The sequence below is a fragment of the Spea bombifrons genome, chromosome 1 (genome assembly GCF_027358695.1).
Source record: "Spea bombifrons isolate aSpeBom1 chromosome 1, aSpeBom1.2.pri, whole genome shotgun sequence".
NCBI lineage: Eukaryota > Metazoa > Chordata > Amphibia > Anura > Pelobatidae > Spea > Spea bombifrons.
In genome coordinates this window covers 103043531-103066167 of record NC_071087.1, presented here as the reverse complement: position 1 = coordinate 103066167, position 22637 = coordinate 103043531, and the positions used below count along the sequence as shown (strand labels likewise).

Sequence of the window (22637 nt, the reverse complement as noted above, 5' to 3'; positions counted from 1 at the left end):
GATGTTCGGTACCTAGATGAAATGGACAAAACTGCATTACTAGTTTCCTTAATGAAGAACAAGAATAAACACCTACAGAGTTTCAGGAATAATACTGAATTTAATCACGTAGCAGTTTAGAGAATATTGAATTGAGCATTCCCTTATCTTAGCAAAGCTCAGTTTAGCAGCAGATCCTACATAATAAATTAATTGATCTACCAAAGCCTCTCTTTCCACTCTCTTCCCCCTACTGGGATTCCAAAGTAAGATCCAAAGCAAGAGGAGGAATCATCATACAATTGTATAGGATCATTAAATATACTGCAGAATGCAAAAAGTTACTGATAAAATGTAGCATCATTCCACTTAAGTCAATTAATTTTTTTTATTTTTGAATTAATTGCCGATAAATTGGGGTTTACATTTGTTGAATATAAAGGCACTGGAACAATGCTGTTTGTTACAGTGACAAAGAAAATCAAGTTTCAGGAAAAACATTCTCTTTTTTTTTTTTCAGACAACGCACAGTCTGCAAACAATTTGCTGTTTAAGTTCTGCAGCATGAGAATCAGCAGTGCAGAACATACAATCTGTTCCAATAGCCGGTTGAAGGAAAAGGGGAAAAATGCATATCAATGAGTGTAAATTCTTACTCAAAGCACATATTTCCACCTCATTTACATGATGGTGTCTATCTGTTTTATAAACAAAGCAAGGTTATATCTGGATTTTGCCAAATATATTTATTTCCTTGCCTCAACCAGTGACTTCGGAGCATGAGACATCAGTGTCACCTGAAGAACTTTAGATCTTTAGTTCATGGAACCTGCTGACAAGCCTTTGGACCTTCTCTGAAGCAGCTCCACGCACAGAACATGGAATAACGACCTTGAATGCTACTGGATTCTTGAAATAATGTCTGTGATACATCAGAATTTGGGGCGCATCAACCAAACCAGGAGCATTTAAACACTATCGTCACTATGCTTTATGATGGGCAAACCCTATTTAGCATCTCCTGTAAGAAGATCTGGTCCTCAATAATGCAGTTCAGATCTCAAGAGTATTAGCTTCATATTATTCAGGGCCATGTCAGACCTCAGTGCATGTTCATCCTCGATGCAGACCACTAAATTCACTGCCACTGCCGCTTCCAGAATACTAAAGCAATACTTAGTAATAAGTAAACAGAAAGGGTGGGAAATGCCTCTTTTCACTCTTAGGCAAGGAAACGCAGCAAGCGTAATGCATGGCTGATCACGGCTTTTTCAGATTTATCTTTTTTTATTGGGGGGACTTCACAGGAAATAAAAGGTTACTCTTTCTCCATTTATAACCCTTAATTGACTACCAGTATTCTCCTGCGGTCAAAGGGGCACAAAACAGAATAAGAAATAGCCCATTAAATGCAGGCCGCAATCAGAACATTGCACTTTACCTCCGCCAGCAAGGATCAGAGAGGGCTGGTTTCCTTGTTAAAAGACAGAGGCATAATTGTAGCAATATCTTCACTTCAGATTGATTATTCTGCGACCCTTATCCACATCTTCACTCAGCAATTTGAATTTTAATGAAAGTAAATGGAATAATTAGCATTTCAAAGTGTGTTTGATACACTGAATAAAAGAGGAAAAGACTTTTATGTATAATCTATACACAAAAGAAAAAAAGCATTTGGGAGGGGGGGCAAATAAGAAAAGTACAGTTGTAGTGCCTTCATTAGAATAACTTAGCGGCCAACACCAGCTGTATAATTATAGATGTGAATAAAGTGTTATTAAACCATGATTTCTCACCTCTGCATTGTGATGAGAAACAGACAATATTTCATTGTCTCTCTCGCGGGTTGTAAATGTAAACAAAAGGACTGCCCAGATCCGCCGACCGACAGAACGTGTTAATAATACAGCTAACTTGTCTAGTGCTAACACACGGAATCCGTTCTGTTTTCTGGTTTATTTTATTTTCCTCTTACAACAAGATAGGAGAAGGGTGGGAAAGGCATAAACCAATCCATTAGTGTTTGTCTGGCTTTATTTAACTTGTGTGAGAAGATAGCAGCCTTTGTCAGGTCATGATGTCACTCGCTAAGTTACACAGGATGCACTTTTTAGTTTGACTCAACACGCTGATCAATAGGTGTAAAGGGCAAACAACAGATCACCTTGTTATTGTTGCCGCGGACTTCATTTCTAGTAAATTCACCAGCCGCAAATAAGTTACAAGAAATTAAAAGAACAGCTAAACTTTCAGGGTGAATGTAAAGACACTTAGTTATTTTTAAAATGTGCTAAATACTTTAAAAAAAAAAAAGTAATTTTAATTCTGCTGAATAGAGGACACCTTAAAATATATCAATGTACTGATATAACGCGGAAGCAAGAAGACTCTAAGATGATTTAGGTTAGGTTATTGGTTATATCCCCTAAATGAATATCCATGTCTCAATTGTGGATACTTCATTTAACAGCCATACCAGTTTCAATTAGCAAAGAACAGCAATTGTGCAATCAATACCACTATGTTTTCACATTTCTAGGTTATCACTATGAATGATTATTTAGAACAGAAAGAAAACATACCCCAATGATTGCGTTCAATTCTGCCATTGTCACTTGTTTGGCACGCTCCACCGCCTGTACTACTTGCTGTTGGTGCTAAGAAGAAAAATACAGAACAATTGAAAAACACATTCCTGTGAGCTCTGGTGCCTACGTTGTCAAACTGTATCGTATCTGCCGTTGGAAGCCTCAACTCCCATCGCATCCAGTCAGCACTCGATGGGAGTTGCGCACCAACAATGGCGAGAGAAATTCTGGCCTGAGCAAGCAGTTTCTGTAAACATGCCAAAGTCAGAGTGCAGAATTTAAACACGCACGGTTTTCTTTAGCAGCTTATTAATGCATTTTCAAGACTGAGCACAATTTCATATGCGGGTTTGGAGGGGGTGATGCTGATAAATGACCCTTTTAAGGATTTCCTTACAACAACAACCTCGGTTTTTTTCTCTCCCTTAGCTCCGAGCCAAAAGTAAACATTTTTTAGCTGTTGGAACTACTGCATTATATACATATGCACGCTGCGTCGGAATAAACCGTTCAGAGCATACACATCTCTTGCGTGACCTCATGAAATGGCACGGATGAAAGTGGTTTACCACAGATCAGCAGGGAAGAGGGAAAATGGTTTAATTGCCTTTAAAATGTATCGCATCATATATTTTGCCATTTAACTTTAGTGATTTTTTTTTTTAACCCTAAATTTTACATTTCAGGCATAACATACACACGGAGGTTACAATAATACCTCATTAAACAGATTCCTAATACACACAAGGCAGCGAATATCATGTACTATCTTACTATTATAGTGAGCATTCAAATATTGATTTTTCTGTTAAAACAGAAACTATCCAGGCAGGTAAACAACAATTTTTAGGCAAGTTGTTTGTGTTAAAATTAAAACAGAAAATGCAGCATTCTGCTGTCATACTGAATAGATCATTTTCTAATCACCAGGCTATCCACTTCGCAAGCAAATCAGAGTTGGAAGCATCGGGAATGAAATATTGGTTAATGAGGCAGAATTAAAGTCAGTATGGGCCAATTAGGAAAATGATGTTACAATCTGTTCAACAAAATGATAAAAGAAGGCAATCAGAATATCGCCAAATAATCAATATATATAAATATACATATATACACACACGTTATATATATTATATATATATATATATATATATATATATATATATATAAACACACACCACACATACACAGAGTGTAAAGTATATCTATGTCTGTGTTTATTGTGTGATCCTATTTCTGTGGTTTTCCACATAGATTTCAAGAAGGTCTTAGATTCAGGAGTTAAACTCCTGGAAAACATACAGCAAATAAATCAAATAGCCACTCTGGCACTAAGATGACCAAGTTAGTGTTTTTTTCCAGGACACACATACACTTACATTTTGCTGCACTGCAGTATATGGGTTGTAGAACTGAGTTACTGAATCACTTCTGAGTTTATATATACCACACATATAGTTTTCCTTGAAAAAGTGGACAATGTGGTCACTCTAGCTGACACACTGACCTAGACTTTTGATGAAAGGGAAGGCCACACACACTAAAGACCAAGATATAAAATAAAAAAAGGATCACTAACTGCTGAAGTGTCATATCTCATACTCATAGCACTCATAGAGTGCATTGCTTCCACAATTAAACCAATGCGGCTGACAAGAAGGAAAACTTCTATGTGTGTACTTTTAGGTTTGCTATTTTTATGCTTGTTTACTCCTATGTTAGATGATTGATACCTATGAAATTCATTTAATATAGTTACTATCTAAAGAAGTAACAATAATTCTTACACGTGAAGTGCAGGAATGAAACTAAAGTATATGATTTCATAAGAAACCATTCTTATGGAAGTGACTGATGTGGTAATACGAAAATCTAATTCAACGGCACATAGTTTAGAATGTAAGTTGGCTTCTTCTTCATGCTACAATACACATATCCCCTCCTGTCTGCATATGTGCAGGGTGTTTAATGCAGCATGTGTTTCTTAGTTTTCATGATCTAAAGCATACATCTAAAATAAAACTGTATACAATTAAATCACATAGAATGTGTTTTCTATTGATTTCAGCGTTGCATTATTGCAGGCCCGATTCCACAAACCCTAGTTGGAGTTTAAACAGGCAATGACAAACAATGCATTTCAAACCACCCTTAACGCCAAATAAAGATTAGACGTCATTGAACTGAGCCCAAGATCTATTGAATGAAATCACAGTGTGCAATTATTTGCAGGCTTTCTGAAATTCATAGGGTACAGTAAAATGGCTCATTCCTAAAATTGTGTTGGAAAACAGAAACAAAGCTTTTTGGCATTTTTAAGTGCTACCTGCATAATTTGGTAAACAAAAGTTACAAAAATGTTTAACAAGGACTTTAGACAATAAAGATTTCATAACTAGGACTAGGATATCATTTATATTCCAAGGATACAAAACAGTAGATTTCTAACAAACTATTAATTAAAAACCTGTAGGAAGCCAAAAGGTCAGACCGCTCAACTTCCTGGACCAGAATTAAACTAAGAATCCCTGGCTTATATTTTTTCTAGATTGGCGTGTTGAATTTTTGGATTGAGGAGAACTAATGTACACTTGTAAATTCTGGGTCTATATGATCCCCATCAATGACCTTCTTGTACAATGGCATGCTCTTTTCTCATAGTTTTCAATTTCTCATCTTGAGTTTTTTGTTTTGTTTATTTTTGTGAAAATCCACACACACACACACACACACACATATATATATGTATATATATATATATATATATATATATATATATATATATATATATATATATATATATATATACACACACACACACACACACACACACGGCAAAAACCTCAATAGTCAAGTGATTTCATGCACACATGACTAAGAAAGACCAAAAATTATGAAATTTACACTAAATTCCACCTCCAGTATTTAGACAAGTGGAACTGGCAGAAATTTCATTAAATAACTTATTTGCCAATTTCTGCCAGAAACCTAACCACAATCATATTCCAACCAATATCAAGTAACTATTAATACATTATACTTATTACAATCTCAACACTGGACTGCTCCATCCAGATCTCAGGCGTTCATACTGCACAATCAACCTCTGCCAAAATGAACATTTCTTTTTATAAAGCGGGATAAGCCAATGATTTAATATTATAATATTTTTTGTGTGTTTAAGAACCAGTTAGCCACAATCTTCATTCGCTTTATTTACTTTCAGAAGCACTTCCAGTTGACATGCCTAACCACACTTCTGCCAACGTTTAATGCCTATCATCAAGAGAACAGAACAGTTCTCTGCCAATTCTGGCAATTTTTCAATCTACTCTATTAAATGCCATTCTGATAAACACTCAAAATTCTGAGCAACAGTGAGCGTGCATGACAGGAAAAACAGCAGCATCACGCTCAGAGCATTATGACATTTTCCACTGTATAAGTGCATTTAAATTATTTTGTTCTGAATTTTAATAAGATGCCATGGTGGAAATGGAAAAAAATGAAATATAAGCATTATGAGATCAGGTAGCGAGATAAATAAGGGAAAGGGTGTGTGTGTGGGGGGGTAGAAGGCTTATTTTTTTCCTTATGCTTTTATGTGATATACATAGTATCACTTAACTAAGCTTCCTCAAACTTATCTTACCTCTTGGGACAAAAAAGGAATGACTTGAGCGCATATTGCATTCAGCCTCTTGACGATCTCTGCCTATAGAAAAAATAAATAAAAGCGTTTCATTAGAGAAAACATTTGTCCAACAAGAAATAGAAGGAATGTATTAAAATGCGATAGATCGAGTCCTAAAAGCAAGGAATACAAGAGAATGTTAAGTTGTGGAGCAACCACAGATCTGCCGTAAGTGGGTGGCTTGCGTCCAAACCGTTCAGCTCAGCACTATGTTAATAAGGCTAGTTCTCAAAAAGTTTTTTGTGTTGATGAAAGCTTAGCCAAAATTTCCATTCATGATTTGCATTTTTTTGTTTCCAACGTCTTTAGAGCTAGATCTGTAGACCACTGAAACCTTTCAGAAGATGCCAAGTCAGCCTTGAAATCTGACAGCGACTCATTAATGCGTACATCCGCGTGGCATTTGACACCATCTAACGAGTTAACTGCTCAAGTATGTATAGCTTATCTTACACATAGCTAGCAGATTGCACAGACGGAATGATGCTCACACAAACAAAATACAACCCTGCACTCACTGAAAGGACGTTGCGATAACAAGCAGAAGATTCGTAGAAGTGATATGTTTAATTGGTGGCTTTCTAAAGGAAAAGGTTCACCATTTTTTTTTTAGAATGTATAAAGGTCATGCATGATCCAGACAAAATGAGCCTATGGTGCTTATTTAGCAAAGCAAGTATTAGAAGGTCATATGTGGCTTCACTCCCTGATTTCATTATACATTATGAAGGAACAACCGTGGTGTACTTCTCCTACAGAAAGGGTTGAGCCTTCCCAGCATAATGCATAACTGATGAACAGAGATTTCTTGAACGTCCCATCACTTAGAGCCTCCAGGTTAAAAATGATTAGCTGGATTAAAGCCACAATGTGATAGGTGTTTTGACGGTTGCACCTCAGTGTAAAAAAAATGTACATATTTCAAAACTACGCACGCTGAGCCGGTCCGCATGTTGTTAATCAATGTTAATGAGAACTTGGCTGTGCACACCATTTGAGACTGCGGTATCATAGTAAGGGTTAAAAACGTCCTGTGCCTTAAAATAATAATGAACTCTCAAACAAGTGTTAATATGTGTAGTTGAACAATTGCCAAATCTACAAGTCCCATACAAGCTACCTGCAGCCGTACAGCGTCAAAACCCACGTTCACCTGCTAAACGGAGATAATACTTTGACAGCTGCTATGCAATGAGCCTGCGCAGGTGTGCTAGCCCAAACACTGTACCCACACATAGAAGTATATCCATACTTTGGAGAATTCCCTTCAATTAATAAGACGAGAAAATACAAAGCGTACTCAAAAGATCAATCTTATTTTATTGCTAAATCCTTACAGAAAGAACGTCACTCGTGTATTAGGACAATGCAGGAGTTTGCCACGCATGATCAATGCTCAGACCCTTGCAGGCCCTGTATAATGTACAGGTAATGCGGGGAGATTTCCTTGATATATGATGACGGTGGGGTCAGAGGCCATGGTCGACACACTATATAATTACGGGCTCGTGCAAACTGCCCTCACTGTGGAAATAACACTGAATTAAGCGAGATGTGCCCTATGGCCCTGTTAGTGAGGCACAAAGGCAAACATCTATAGCTGGCAAGAGTGAACCTATACACGTGTATTTATGTCCGGCATGTACCTAAATTAGAGGCTGCTGGCTACTGGAGAGAGGTTGGGGCTGCTTCTCTGCTAAATCAGCATTTTCTCAATATTAATCTGAGCGCTACCCCCCCCTAACCACCTCCCTGCCCATTTGACAGTCTCTGTTGCCTTGGAAACAAAGCCCCTGGCATGGATCATCAGACCTGCCTTTGTTGTCCCATGAGACCAAGCTTTTGAAAGGCTTTTTTCACAGGTCTAGATACTGGGGCTTCGGTTAGGGCCCAGTAACGCTATGGAAACACGCTCCTAATGGTCTATGTTTTGAAACGGAGTCCGAACTAATGGCGCAGAGCCCAAACTCTTTTTCCAGCATAGCCATTAAAGGATGCAGGTTATTGCTGTTGTCACCATTGATATTTGTCATTGTAATGTAATTAGGGCCCTAAAATGATGCATTACAGCCCTTGGCACAACTTCTATTAAAATCCTTTCTTCTGCTCACTGAACTGCGACCTGCTTTCTGATGAATAACAGACAGACAGCTTTAGGGAGCGGGAGAAGATTCATCAGATATACATGTACTTTCCCTTTCATACTAAACCACAATACAAAATTAGAAAGAAACAAAAAAAAAATGAATACAAGACGGAAGGAGGGGACATAAATTGTTCTTTGGAATTTTTATTCAACCTCTTGAAATTCTGATTGCGTCCGATAAATCTTGCTTGACAACACATTTGTAGCCTGTAAACCACGGGATTCTAATCTGCTATCCATCAGTCGATGCCAGCCCTCTAACTTCCAATCAAATTAGTAGGTTATGTGGGTCACGCATCCCTGAACACATACATTCATGAAGATCATGTTTATCCCACTACAGATTTCAAAAAGCTATTAGGCTCGCTACACGTTATAATACTATTCAATGCATTAAGAACCTTCCATATCAACAGCTGCTAAATTATTACCGGTAGAAGCAGTTTGGCTTTGTGAAATCGAAAATCTCTCGCAATATAATAAAAAAAAGCAGATGTCACCTATTATTCCCTTCAGCCACAAATGCAAAATAACAAAAATATATATTTATAATAAAAAAAGGCTTTTAAACTCATACACCGAAACATCAAAAGGCTGCATTGTGCATGTATTCGGCTATCAACTCCGTAGTTAAAATATAATTCATAAAACAAGCAAAAAGGGACTTGTTATTGTCAACCGTTCAATCAATACATCATTCCTGCTTAGAAAATGCACATCACTGCTCAGTGGCAGGTCTGCTAAGGAGGACAAGAGTGGGTGGTGGTGACGTATTAAAGTCAATATAAGAAAATGGCAATGCTGTTACATATACCTCTGAAGCCATCCGGACCTTATCCTTACACCATCGCATTTGACAAAAGGATAATAGCAGCACAGGTCAAATCAATAATGACTGTCTTGATCGCAGATGAAATGTCCGTGTTTGCTAACCACCGACAAGCTGGAAAATACTCTAGTGTACACATAGGTACATTATAGACACAGTCACGGCACTCACTATACGGCAATAATGCCACCCCAAGGAACAAAAACGCACATTTTGCATGTCTATTGTTTGTTGGTTACCGTATAACATTTACTTTGCTACTGGTAAAGACCTTTAGCAAAGGTGTTAATTTACAGATGCACTTATTTACGTCAGCGGTAATGTTTTTCCCATATGTCATGATGAATGATCTAACACCAGTCCACGCTGAAGGGCAGATCAGTTGAACTTAAACTTTCTAATCTGACAGCTTGTTGGAGTGCTTGAGCAAACTGATTAAACCAAGAGTGTTCAAGTGCTTTTGCCTTTGTTTACTTATGAGTCAATCAATGTCCAAGGAAAAAAAAAAAACATATACCTTTAATCGTGCAAGATTAACATACCATAAAGTCGATAAGCTGAAGTAAACTGTACACGTAAGCCAAGCCGCTTTCGCCAACGCTTAGATGAACAGTTATTTACAAGTCATAAAGTTCAGTTAAAAATTAAATAAAATCAACATTTATCACAATGTCATAAAATTACAATATGTTTCACAAGGTCAGCAATTTGCTTAAACAAACAGTCTGATAACCAGGAGGCAAAAGATCAAAATGCCTTGAAATATAATAATGTGATATACAAAAAAATACGGTTAAAAGGTTATTGATATTTGGTAGGCATGTGAACGGAACAGTAGCCAAAGGGGAGTACGATTTTTTGTGTATTTGTCAATAAATTAATTTATAATATGCTGTGACCATGCAACATTTTTGAGAACAAAACAATAAATGTACCAGCCAGGATGAAAGCACCAGGAAGGGAATGTAACAAAAATCTACTTTAGCTTATATATTGTAATAGCGTATCTGGAATACTTGAGAAAACAAACATGAATGCACGCACCTACAATAAATAAAGATTAAAAAAAACATAATTAAAAGTATTTGCTCTGTTAAAAACATCAAGTTTGTTACCGGTTGTAGACCTGGGTACAGGCTTTTCAGATTCTTATTTTTCGGCTAAAGATTACCATCTTTATTATCATAGGAATTTCCTTGACATTATGGTTACCATCCTTTAATTAGCTCCAAAGGTTAAGAATGATTAGGAGGGTGATACATTACATTAACAGGTTTGAGAACTTGATTGTTCAAGTGCCAGGCATGTTAATGCAAGGTCAAATAATCTGGATGGTTAAATATGGAGAAATATGGCCAATTATCTCACAGCTACTTCAGATTAAAAAGGGAAAATGTAGCAACTAAACATATTCTGGGCATATGAGAGTCATATTTAAATCTGCAATGTCAACTCCAATGTTTAATTTCTACACAAAGGTGTAGGCCTGACACAGCAGATTTTCTTCCTAGCATCATAAATCCTCTGTGGTGAGCACCCCCTTTAGAATGATGCATTATGGGGTACAGATATTATGGAGGTGATACCAGATAGGCACAGATCCGCACAGTGGAATTAATAATCTGGTTAAAAAGATGGCCTCTGACTTCCCTAGCTGGCTATCTATCCACAGTAAAGTGGCATGGAATAATATTTAGCCCCCTGGACCTGTCAGCCTAGGCAGGAATACATCACTGCATGTAAAAGGTAGGACATTTATTTATTATACACGTCCCATTATTTTTTTTCCTTTACCCTGACAGGCATTATTGACCTTGAATCCCTCTTTGGTGTAGAAGAGTGAACCCTCTGCCAACCCCAGCAATAAATCCCTCTGGGTGCCAAAGTCAACCTAGGCATTCAGAAGACAAATTGGCTTGATTTGTGTGCTGCACCAAGAGATGTGCTGATCCTGGATGTAGACTGGGATACAATCTGGCCACAATGTCTACCATTATTCTCTCAAAACACAACAACATGTATGGAATACCGAAACATGCCAGCAAAAACAGAACCAATGCTAGTTATATAAACAAGTACCTAAGAACTATAGGGTTTGTGTGTTTTGTATAAAAAGTCATTCTGGTGCGAAGTTTTGGAAGGTCTTGTGACTGGTAAATGGGAACCTTTTATTGGTTACTATGGTGGTAAAATTGATTTTCAAACTTTGCACCGGAATCATACTTTACACAAAACCTGCAGTTTATCTTCAACAACCCTTAAGAAGTCAGCTGTACGGAAATCCGCTGGTACAGTAAATGGTACATACAACCCCTGGAGCACCAGAGATGGTGGCCAAAACATTGTGCAACATACCATTCTGGTAATGAAAGTGTTTAAATAAAGCATTATGCTCCATTAATTCCTTCAGTATCAGATTTGCCTGCAGTGTAATGAAGAATCTAATAGAAAAGTACAGGAACACGCAGAGTCTGTCACATTTAGATTTATGCATTCTCCACCTATGCAAGACATCTGAAGGTCCCTCTGGCGATGCAGTAATCACAGCTAGAGAATGGCTTTTATACTTTCTCCCCTCTCACCATGTTGTCGATAACAAGGAACAATAAAAATACTCTCACACTATACATGAAAACTACGAGCGTACCCACTTCCTCCAAGAAGAAAAAAAAAACAGATTTTAGCCTTGAAAGATATAAATTCCAGATAAGAACAATAATGTGTACGGTAGCAGATTCCTTATTCATTTACCCCAGAGGGACATAGAATCGCATTAAAGAATGCCATTATGGCAGCTGGCTGCACTGAAATAAATATTCTTAAGATGACTATATATATATATATATATATATATATATAATATAATATAAAGGGAAGACGTACGTACTCACATAAAGGATAACTTGTGCCAAATATAGCTTATTCCATAATTACTGTCCGCAATGGATGGCATGAAGATATTAAGACATGTTGATAATTAATCTTTTGGAAATTTGTATTATGAAAAGTTGGCCTAACGATAAGAGACTATTACGTAAAGGATGGACAAGGCCCAATAAAATAAAACATGTGATATTCCATATCCTGCACTTGTCATTTATCAGAAGACTCAGATATAGCATATTTCTTTTAAAAAAAAATGTTTTTTGTTTTTTTTTACAGGAACAGAAACCAAGCTCTGAAGACACAACATGTTTTGCTTGGTTGCTGAAGACTGCAAAACCACATTTCTGCACCGTTTAATGGATGTGGCATAAAGCCACTGAGTAATACTTTGGTTTACCAAAATGCAGTAAACAGTAATGTCTGGGTCTCTTAAAAGTGTTCCTGCCATATTTTCTCAAAGCCCGTAAGGACGCAAGAAAAAAAAGCGACTGCAGATACTCTGCAGAAATTCTGGTAACTCGCTTCTTTTTTAGAAAGTACAATATATGATTTTTGACAATATTATAGCTTATAGCGTGACAATTACAGACAGATTACAGCTATTATGTTTACCTAAGAAAGTTGCCAGCATATCAATGACCGAGCTGTAGAGTTGGTGAACTACTCATTTACAATCTTGTTTCAAGATAATCACTACTTGCTATTTGCACTTGCGCGGCGATCAAACTGCCAGGAAAAAAAATGGGAGTTCCTTAACCAACCTGCTAATTTTGTGGGTTGATTTTCTTCACGCAAAAAATATAATTTAAATTAATATGCGATGACAGACATGTGTCTGTGGTTGTCTTGTCTGATATTTCATAGCGTTTGGTATAGGAGTGGTAGTTTATAGTCAACTGATCTTGACTATGCATTGTAAGCGTTCTTGCGTTAACAGCGCAGATAAAGAATTACCACAATTTAAAGGGGGGAAAAAAAAACACTTATATGCGAAAAAGAAACACTTGTCTCAAAGGACTCTATACAGAAACAAATGGATCATTATAACATTAAATGATGCTAACAGGATGCATAAATCACCAACTGCAGAGCTAAATACTTCCGTAAATGAACAGACCATTTGTGACCAAATGGCTTCAAATAGGATCCTTGTAATCGTAGAAAAACACTACTCGCCCTTAAAAGGGTCACATCGTTTAACATTGCAAAATTCTAAATCAAAACTACTTATAGCCTAGAATTGTTGCTTAAACTTGTGCCTCAGAGTGGCATGGCCAGCATCTCTGTTATCTTCTCCCACCATTATGAAGGCTGCCTAAACCAATCAACAGCAATCAGCAACTAACCAAAGGGGGAGATATGATGGGACGGAATAAACATGGGAATCATGAAAAGGTAAGCACATAAAATGGGCTTTTAATCCATGTATATTTCTCATTTCCTTCAGTAAACAGTTACATACAAGTTGACGGGGCTACTTTAAAGAGCATCTAACCCGTACAAGTCATTATCCCCTCATACAGGTGACTCACCGACTTAATAAATATATTTTAAATATCATAATCGGTCCATTTTTGATAAAAATCAAAATACGCCTTCCCATCCCAAAGCTAAAATGTAGATGATCTCAATAGTATTGATACGAAAGGCCGACGAAAACACAAATTTAACTAACCTTTTGCATTTTTGACAGCATGACAGATTTCTTTTTAAAAACTGACCACAGCCAACAGCAGCAGTTTTCATTTCTCCAATTTTCCAGGAAATACTGATCTGAACTTTTCAGAACCGCTAACAGAAGTGAAACCCTCACTTCTGTACACTCCCTTCCAACATAGATTATAGAACGGTGCAGGGTGTTAACCAAAGGTAAGTGAGAGAGAGACACATCGGCAAATACAGTAAAACAAATTGGGCTTCCGATGGACCACCCGCTAAGCACCTTCAATTAATCACAACGAGAGAGACAACTGCAGACGTGGATATAGTAAGCCTGCCACTTCTATGACAAAACATTAGTTTTCCCAACAATGTAGTTAGAAGCAAATGGCCTCTTGGTAACTAGTTTCAAAAGGAGCGAACAGCTAATAAAACAGCGAGAAAAAGAATAGCTGAAACAATCCAAACTAATTAGAGACACAGGTGCAGCTCGGAAATATCCCCGTAAGCAGTATGCAACCCTTCATCACAGTCATAAAGCCAAAACATCGGTACGCCGCGGCCAACAGTTTAAAGATTAAATAAGGAGAGCGTTCTTTCCACCGTGGCAGATACAGAGAACACGTAACTTCATGGGTGCAGCTGCACAGAAGCCTGCGAAACCGGGCAGGGGTTACCGAGCTGGTTCACACAAAATCTGAACAGAAATTGGCCTTTTTTCCATGGTTTCTAAACATGTCTATGTAATTATTAATTAATTAGCTTCGCAAGGCATTGGAGAAAATGCTAAGGAGAAGGTGAAAATAAACATGCGATATCGGCGTATAAATCAGGCAACATATATATAATAAAAGGTCTTGGGTCGAAGGGATTAATCTAGAAGCCCAATGTAATAATAATGTCCCCAAAAAAATTAAATGTGTGGGGTAGAGTTTCAAAAAAAAAAATGTGGTGTAAGTTACGATTCAGCGCACACAGTGCCTCAACATGGTTTAAATCTTTCATGCTCGGCGAGTCCCAGCTATTCTAAAGAAGAAGAAAAAAAATACAGATCGCAAAAAAAAAAAAATACCCTGCCTAATTAAAAACAGCTTCTTCCACAGCCACGGCTTTGATTTTGCTTATTTACACATTAACTTCAGCCTCCTTTCGGAAAAATCCAGTCCATTCACTGTAGCACGCAGGGCCTTTTATCTGCCCTGGACAGCATTTTCTCCAGCAGATGAAGTAGATGGCGATTGATTTGCTGTCGAGCATGGTAAATTAATAGCAACAAATTGCTGAGGGCCCATCTCGCCGCTCCACCATGCTCCGGCAGTTCTGCTTTATTTGCTCCATGATGGGCAGCAGTCAGACCTCTTCAAGTCAATTTCTTCTTAACAACCTGCAATACTTTTCAATGGTGAAAATAGAGCCATTCCTTGTAAGTCAAAAATCAATATCCTATTGCCCTTAGAAAATGCTAAACAAGCAGTATTGGCAATCCACTTGGTACTAGAGGGTATCAGATATAATGCAAATCCATACCGCTTCCCTCCTTGAAGTTATTACAGTTTGCTAAAAGGATTCTAATGTCATTTATCATCATTTACCATCGACTGCTGCAGCTACGATTATGACATCCTATCAGGCAGCCGAGCCCTTTCATGTCTGCTCAATTAATATTTCAGCAGCACTTCAAAATGGCTGTTGCCCAATTCCAGCAATAAAATTTACATGGCAAGAATGCCAGATTCATTTCAGCCAACGCTGCTTCGATTAACTCCTTCGCTGCACTGAAAGGAACCACTAAACCTGCCAACGGACAAAGGGTTTTTTTTACATTTCCAGCAAGTACATATATCTTGCTTGGGGGCCATAATACTGACGGTTTTAGGATTTTCTCCAATTTCGCTTTTGCTAAGGATTAAACTGGGAGCGTTGTGAGTCTACGGCCCTCGAGAGCCAGAGCCGGACGGAGTGGTTGCATTAAGTCCCTTACGCGTTAACTGCCTCCTGTACTGACGCAAGTCGCATCCCTGTCATCAGATATCCTCCGATCACAAAGAAAAGAAATCAATTAAAAAATGTCCCATCTTTTTGATCTTTTTGTATTCTCCTCAACGTCGGTTTTCAGTTGTGTTTAATTCTGCTTTTTCAGCACCAAACAATAATATATATATTAATTTTTTAATAAAAAACATCTTTCCACAGCCCCCCGTCATAGACCTTCCCGTCTCCTTGTAAATAAATAAAAATGTATTTTACATCTAGTCGAACACTATTTACTCAGTTACCAAAATTTAAATTAATTATGTTCTCAAACATAATTGTTAAAAATTGGCAACATTACACAGGCTTAATTAAGATTAAATCCAATTTACTAAATGTAGTTTAATTGGTACTAATTGCATTAGCTTTCCTTTCAGAATGACAAATTCCCCATAGGTTTCGCTTTAATAGTCTTCTATCAAAATCAACGCTGGAAGACTGATGATGAACATCAAAACAAAAGGGGAGGGCCGGGGCTGGAAACATCGACCCCACATAGTTAAACGCGCTCTACGTGTTTATCCTTTCATCAATTTGCCAAGTCACAGAGCTCTGCCTCGATCGCAGCCTTCGTTTTCTCTTCCAATGAAATTATATCCCAGAAATAAAAAAAAAAGTCAAATAAAAAAAAAAGTCATATTTAGAACGGGCCAAAAAAAACAAGACGGGATTCAGCGGAGAAAAAAATAAAAACGTGAAATAACAAGAATGTTTAACACCGCGGGTGCCAAAGACCAGCGCAATGACCGCAGTGAGAAGCTCGTCACAATAAAGGATACATTTACATTATTATTATTATTTTTTTTTTTTATTAGAACGTGCCAACAATTTACGCAGCGCTTAATACGATACATTTATTCAAGGGGTACGACGAAACTAGGATCGACAGACTAAGACAAACCGATACATTAGGTAAAGAGGACCCTGCTCGCAATCTTACAATCCCCCCCCCAACCCCTTAAATTAATATGGTGCTCCTAAAAGGTCTCTGGATCTCTCTGTTCCCGAACCCCAAGAGGCAGGAGACTAATAAACCTATCCGATCTGGAGCACTCTGTCCAATTACGCCGCAGGGCAACTTCACAGAAATAGAACCTGTTTTCTATTACAAGGGTATCGAGTAAGTACATCTGGATGAGAGCCCGAGAGGAGCCAAGGCCGTCTGTCTAGTGGATGAAAACAAAGACAGATATTACACCCCCCCCCTTACTTTTTCCTCCCCCCCTCCTGGTCTGGTGAAAGGAGGAGGAAGCAGAGATTAGAAGAAAATATAGTAAGTAGGTGATTTTTGCAAAGGCTGTCTGTAGTTCTTAATGCAATAAACAGCCTGCAGGATTTTGTGTAAGATTGCATTTAGGAAACCTGTATAAAGATCAATTCTGGAGTAGAAGGGGGATTACGTGGCTTCTTGTCTAAGCTTTAAAAACCAAGAGAATCCGAGAGCAATTGGGAAGCGGGGGGGGGCGGATATGACAGCATAATCACGCTCGTAAAATTCCCTTGTGAAAAACAAATAAACGGAGCCCAATGAAAACGCGGGAATTATTAAAAAGCAATAATAAAAAAAAACGCACACGATTCTTCAGCATGACATTTACCACTAAATCTTAAATCATTAAACTCTTTAAACGCAACTAATTAATTTCCCAGCTGCAAAACGGTGACATACAAAAACTCAAAGCCGACACCACAATTACAACAATAATTACTAAGCAGGTCTGATGCGGCGGTTCATCGGGGCCACAAGCAGACGACCGGGTCCGTAAGTGTGGCCGTGTTGTTTACACTACTAATTTGAACAAATAATAAATAAATAAAACGACAGTAATGGAAAATTATATTCTAATTAAACATAATCCTCAGTAATCCTCCATTCCAATCATAATTACACATACAACTTCCCCATTTAAGTATAAATGGAGCCCTTAACATAATTGTTTGTGCAATGTTTGGAATTAAAATGTCATTTATCTCTAAAAAATTTCTAATTAGCAAAAGAGAACGCTTTGCTTTGATTTTTAACTCTTTGCAATTTGAGAAACCATTTATCGTACGACCCTACACATGGGGAAAAGTACAGACAATTAATGGGTTTTATGAGCACCAAAAAAATATAAAATATAATATATATATATATATAGATATATATATATATAGATATCTATATATATCTATATATATATATATATATATATATATCATGACCCTTGGGCAAGCAATACCTGAAAACATAACGTAGTAGAACGATTTAAGCACGAAAGATAATTTTTCCAAAAAAAATAAATAAAGCAATACCACCTACATACTACCTAAGGAGAAACCCACCATAATCAATAGAAGCTCAGCCCTTCCATAGTTTACAATTTATATATTCATCGATAGACAGACAGACATATATCTTGGAGCATAAGAGGATTTTGCATTAAATTTATTTAAGATGAAGCAAAGCAAATAGCCTGTCATACCTGTTTATGCATCTCAATGTTCAGACCATACGACATCTCGTAGTACTACAAAAAAAACAACAAAAAAAAGACATTATTGCATGTTTTTTTAAAAGAGAGAATGATATAGAACATATGGAGCACTCCATACTTAAATCTATTACGCTACATCAAACAATTCCACACGTGGCATGCAAAAATAAACAAAAACAGAAAGAACGTCAGAGTAACAATTTGAATTTACGCTACGGTTTTCTTACCATGACATAATGTCGCTGCATCTCTGTCTTTTCACTGGCCAGTTTCTCACATTCCAGCTTTAAGCTAAAAGAACGAAGAAAAGATTATGCATCCCGGCGACTTACAGAACTCAACCACCAAGAAGCAATGCGGTCTGGTTTTGCCTGTGATACAGCAGAGCCGTCTCCCCTGTAGACATCCTGAACTAGGGGGTGCACTGGGTGCATTTAACGCTAATGGCTCAGTAATAACATACAGTTCTTTTCCCCTTGCTCACATTAAATCAGTGCCTTCCACTACATCGGAAAAGCTTAACAATTAACCATTAAAAAAAAAAGCACAACAACAAGCGTGCTTTTTACTTGGTTAACATATTCCAAAAAATATCATTTTTAATTAACGCTTTTCCAGAAGAATGGCGTTTTCCTGGGAAACTGGAAATATCTGCAAGGGGCATTGTGTACATTAGGATAAATAAATATATACAATATGTATATATTGCATAATACACAATACAATGAGACATGCTGTGTGTGTGTATACCGTATGCCGGCTTCCGAGACACCTTTATTTATTCCCACAAAACGGAGATTCTCTCAACCAACACACCCCGATTTATTTAATCCTTTCACTGATGCGATGGCATGTATTGCATGTTGTTCAAATGAAAGGGGATTAAAAACGTAATCCGGCATTATAAACAGAATCGCGACTAAGAGAGGGTTTTGATTGCAGTAACCCTTTTTGTGCCGGAGGTTCCCCGTCTGGTCGCCGGAGGTGCGTAAAGTCGTCGGATTCGGGTTAGCGAAGCCTTCCGGTAACGCATAAGTCAACCGCGTCTTGTTTTGTTCTGCTCAGCGGGATACCGATTGAACCCCTACTCTCGACATGCCAAGTGCTGCTTAATCATGACTTAAACTGTGCACCTCTGATCTCAACAGCGAAGAAGGTAATCCACACAGGTGAGGTCACCGCAAAGTAAACTTCAACGGTGCATTCATGCCATTGTCGTAACAGTTCAGCAGTTTATAAAAGCACATGCTTGTAATTGTAGATAATGGCTATTCTCCGCCACATATTTGGCTTTCTGGAGTGAAGGTGTTTTAACTCGCATTTCCTATAGGAAGAAGCCAAGCCCTTTCAACAGTTAACGCCTTATGTACACACACACACACACACACACACACACACAAAATAGACTGACAACAAGGGCTAAGCAAACACAAGGATCAGCTAAAGTAAACAGCATTACCTGTGGTACTGAGCTTGTAAAAACTGAAACTCCTCCTTAATCCGATCACACGATTCGGATATGGTGAATTTGAAGGGCTGAGCTGGCTGATGCGGAGCCTAAAACAATAAATATTAATTATGAAATGTATCAGTCTAAGCCGCCGCTTTGCCAAAACGGCATGGGTTCGCCCTATCAAAAAAAGAAGATGGTTATAATCCCCGCACAGAGCCAAAGTCCAAGAGGTCTAAAGAGTTTACACACAAACAAAAGCAGTGTTTCCCAATCATACAGTACAATAAACTCATAAAAGGCCATCTGTAACAAACAAGTGCTTTTTATTATTTTTTTTTTTAATTTAAAAAAAAAAAAATGCGGGTTGCGAATGGCATAACACAAAAGATACAATAAAATAGAAATTAAAATATTTTCACAATAAAAAAAAAAAAAGCAACGAAAAAAAATTAATGTTAAACTGCGCAGCGTAACCTCTTTTTTGGCTATCATGGCTTCCTTAGATGTGATCCCCCAGCTGTGTGGCTTAAAAAAAAAAAAAAAACCTAGTCGGCTTTTCCAGAAATAAAATAATTCTTACAGTGGGTACTCATTCCGACACCTAAACTGATGTAGAAAATAACAAGGGCTTTAAAAAAAAAAAAAAGAAAATAAAAGGAATGAAACTAGTGTGCAATGTAAAGTGTACTGAAGACAAAAAAAAAAGGTACTAAGCCGCATAAATTTTTTTTCCCTCCTCCTTGTTGTTTGTTTGAAAGAAACAGAGCCACAAAGCCGAGATTCATCTGGCACCAGTGCCTAGGGCTGGAGGATATAATGTCCCTATTGAGGATCAGTACTTTTGAGTCAAATGAAGAAGAAAAAAAAAAAAAAAAACAAACAAGGCAGAGATGTTCTCGCTTCTCTTATTTCAGCCACTCTGCAGATTAATTTGGCTTTGTCTACGAGAAAATGGCCACAACACAAGCACATATTTTCCTTTAGTAAGGTCATTTGAGAGAAGAGATCAGACGGCGGGGCGGACAATCTTCTATCTGCTGGTAACTCCAGTGTCTACACAATAGCATATTTAAAGGATCAACGTTTTGTTCCAATTACAATCGAGCTAATGGCCGGAAACGCCAGGAGACCAAACTTGTTAGGACATCACTGCAAAATCTTCGAAATGATTTTGGCCCTTAATTATTATAATAATGTCTTCTCCGGTAATTCCCAATACAGAGGAACCAAAAGCTGAGAACTTGGGTTGACTTGTTTGGATAGAGCTGTATATCCTGCTGTTAGAGAACCAAAAAAAGCAAGCGATGGAGAGGACATCCCACCTGTCCATTTAGATTTTTTTCCCCCTTTTAATTGGACTTTCGCTGTAGAATTATGTAAATCTATTAGAACCTTTTTCCCTCTATCAAGCATCGGAATACTTCTACAATGAGGCCAAACGGTTCCAACAGACAAATATTTGATGGGTTTTGTGTGCTATAATGGGCATATATGTTGAAATGGAAATGAAGCCACGGATAATAAGAGGTCACGGAGTGTGAAGGCACATGACAAAGTGAGAAAAGCCTCATAGTACAGTATGTGAGAGAGGGAAATCACATCATCCAAGATAAGCAAGGCAGTAAGAGGGGTGGGAGGGCAGAGCTGTCCAATATAAGCATTGGAGGGAAGAAAGGGGGGGGGTGAATTTCAATCACCAAATGTTACAGCTCACTCAATGAGGGGGAGTCTTCCCTGCTGAAATAATGGCTCATTCAGCTCCACCATCAACTGTCCCATTTATAACAACCGAGCCTCAGTCATCAATGACCTGGATTCCCCCCTTACTACCACCACAACCATCTTTTTCATTTTTTTTTAACATAAGAAATGTTACATTGTTGCCTAGAAAACAGTTTCCTTCTTATCTCTACTAAAGAGACTAAACCCCCCCCCCCTAAAAAAAGGAAGGGGGATGGGATTTAAAGGCAACCCCAGATGAGGGACAGGACAGGAGCTTAGTACGAGGGGAGGGATCAGGAATGCTGGGCGAAGAGAGGGGACCGAGTATCGCACGCTAAGCCATGACAGGATGGAACAAAGGAACACATCGCACCAAATCATGGAGGTCCACCATCACACTACACTGTGAGCTCTGTACACACACGAGGGGGGGGTTAACCCTTTGAAGGACAAGAGGGTTTTTCTGCATAGCCCTTCCGGGTTCCGAACGGCTACTTTGTTAAAAGCGAGCTCGTGCAACTGCACCCCTTGGCTGCCGGAGGTTCGCTAACGCCTAGCGCAGTGAAAGGGTTAAGTGGAAGGGTAAAGAGGAGGAAGGGAGATCACACTGCGCCCGCACACCCTCACCCCTCCCATCAGCACGTATTGTCAGTGTACTCACCGGGTGCCTGGTCTGGGGATACATCTTGCTCAGGTCTCGAATCATCCAAGCCGCTTGTTAGGTACCTCTTCCCAAGAGCACTAAGGTTCATTTACTAATTGCAGAAGCCCACGTGAGATGAGAGGGGGGTATTCCCCCGGTGACCAGGGTAAAGGAGGAAAAGGGAGGTGGAGAGAAGCAGGGGGTGGGAAGAGTTTGAGCTTGTGATCCAGCTAATAACGCTGCTGCCCCCGGGGGTCCCTCTGTTAATAGTAATGCTAATGATGCTGCTGCTGCTGCTGCTCAGCCCGAGGGTATCTCCGATCCCCAAACCGCAACCTTCCACATTCCACGGACACGAAGATCGCGTTCAAATGTTACGATCGAACTCGCATTGTCTTCACGCAGAGATGCTCCGTGACACCCTCCACCTCTAGGCTCCCACTTGTCACCCCTTCTTGAACTGTCAAAAAAAAAAAACCTGAAGAAACGATAACAAATCGAGGAAGGTCTTGATCCCCACGATCACG

General features: G+C 38.4%; 1 protein-coding gene across 3 annotated transcripts in view; it reads right to left on the bottom strand.

Moving 5' to 3' along the window:
• LOC128497067 (transducin-like enhancer protein 4) overlaps positions 1-22287 on the bottom strand; it is a 62981-nt gene extending 40694 nt beyond the window's left edge. For 2 of the 3 annotated variants that reach the window (XM_053466948.1, XM_053466954.1), the window contains exons 1-6: positions 22129-22287; positions 19752-19849; positions 18520-18583; positions 18281-18325; positions 6223-6285; positions 2565-2639 (exon numbers count right to left, since the gene is read on the bottom strand). In XM_053466948.1, coding sequence (XP_053322923.1) covers positions 2565-2639; positions 6223-6285; positions 18281-18325; positions 18520-18583; positions 19752-19849; positions 22129-22173 — 390 coding nt within the window. In that variant the 5' untranslated portion in view covers positions 22174-22287. The remainder of the gene's footprint in view (positions 1-2564; positions 2640-6222; positions 6286-18280; positions 18326-18519; positions 18584-19751; positions 19850-22128) is intronic. The other variant, XM_053466963.1, reaches the window with a different exon arrangement.
• Between the last annotated feature and the right edge of the window lie 350 nt (positions 22288-22637).